Source organism: Leopardus geoffroyi, chromosome B2 (genome assembly GCF_018350155.1).
Source record: "Leopardus geoffroyi isolate Oge1 chromosome B2, O.geoffroyi_Oge1_pat1.0, whole genome shotgun sequence".
NCBI lineage: Eukaryota > Metazoa > Chordata > Mammalia > Carnivora > Felidae > Leopardus > Leopardus geoffroyi.
In genome coordinates this window covers 18,148,484-18,150,127 of record NC_059332.1, presented here as the reverse complement: position 1 = coordinate 18,150,127, position 1,644 = coordinate 18,148,484, and the positions used below count along the sequence as shown (strand labels likewise).

The 1,644-nt window shown below is 43.9% G+C and overlaps 1 protein-coding gene across 1 annotated transcript; it reads left to right on the top strand.

The window, feature by feature from the left end:
- Positions 1 to 287: 287 nt before the first annotated feature.
- Positions 288 to 1,197, top strand: LOC123609694 (F-actin-capping protein subunit alpha-1-like). The gene is given in 2 exon segments (XM_045500852.1): positions 288 to 665; positions 667 to 1,197. Coding segments are annotated over 2 exon segments (852 nt in total). The 5' UTR covers positions 288 to 344.
- Positions 1,198 to 1,644: the final 447 nt, after the last annotated feature.

The following is a 1,644-nucleotide window of genomic DNA, read 5'->3' as shown; positions in this document are numbered from 1 at the left end:
AATTTCATTAAGCTGAATCAAATTATCCAGGACACAGAAAAGAGCTTAATAAAAAAATCAGATACTATTTCTTTTTCTTCTCATTGATATATGCCACCAGAAGTCTCTGGGTAGTTCTCTTAGGAATTTCAGATCCACAGTCATTTTGAAACAGGAGGCCCACACTTAGTGCTCCGCGAAACTCACCTCCACTTTGATATTTCTGGATTCCAGTATTTACCTCTTAAAAACGAGACAAAACAAAATGCTTCCCCCCTGAATAAAAGCAACGCATACTCTGGAATAGAGTGAAAGTAACAAAAATAATCCATAATCCTGGCCTGGCTGGGCCAGAGCAGTCCAAGATGGCCGACTTCGAGGATCGGACGTTGGATGTGGAGAAGGTACTCATAGCTGCTAAATTCATCACTCATGCACCACCAGGGGAATTTAATGAAGTGTTCAACGATGTCCGGCTACTACCTAATAATGACAATCTCCTCAGGGAAGGGGCAGCGCATGCATTTGCTCAGTATAACATGGATCAGTTCACTCCTGTGAAGATAGAAGGGTATGAAGATCGGGTCTTAATTACAGAACATGGTGAGCTGGGTAATAGCAGATTTTTAGACCCGAGAACCAAAATTTCCTTTAAGCTCCATCATTTACAGAAAGAAGCAAGTGACCTCCCAGCCAGAGGACGCGGATGGAGGTCTGAAGTCTCGGAGAGAACCCTCTGACGGTGCTTTCAGGGCCTACGTGAAAGATCATTACCCCAACGGCTTCCGTACTGTTTGTGCTAAGACTATAGATGGGCATCAGACCATTATTGCCTGTATTGAAAGCCACCAGTTGCAGCCTAAAAACTTCCGGAATGGTCGTTGGAGATCAGAGCGGAAGTTCACCACCACACCACCTACAGCCCAGGGGGTCGGAGTACTTAAGATTCAGGTTCACTGTGACCAAGATGGCAATGTTCGGTCGGTTAGTCAGGAAGACGTACAGGATGCAGGAACTGTTTCGAATGAAGTCCGAACGGCCAAGGGGTTTCTTCACATCATAGAGCATGCAGAAAATGAACGTCAGACAGCAATTAGTGAAAACTATCAAAACAACGTCAGACGCCGCATTCAAGGCCTTGAGCCGGCTACCCACACCGAAATCGACTGGAACGAGATCCTCAGCTACAGGACTGGCAAAGAAATGCAGAATGCTTAAAGGCTGAATGTAGGATTCTTCAGTCTGTGGAAAGAAAGGATTCAACATGCAGTCCTAGGATAATAAGTGATTTATAAACAAGAATGATATTTTGCTAGGGCTTTCAAAGTTAACCGGTTTTCTAGCTTCCTGGAATACTGTTGAACGTTATAGCATCATCTTGATTCTTTTGTGTTCTCTGCCTTGTAATTTTCGGTTTTCACTATACCCACTTGTACTTGTTTTTTTCTAATTCTGTCACGTTTAACAATGGAGAGACAGAGAGCTATACTGGAGTCATTTTACTGTTTAGAAAATTTTCCTAGCCGTGAAGCCCTGTTATTGAAGTCGACAGTTAACAAGCTCGCCACTTTTCTACCCTTACCATCAAAGCAATTCCGGTACTTCAGTGCTTTCTCCTGATCCACCAACAGCTAAAGAGGCTATGCTACAGGGGCTCCTGAGTGG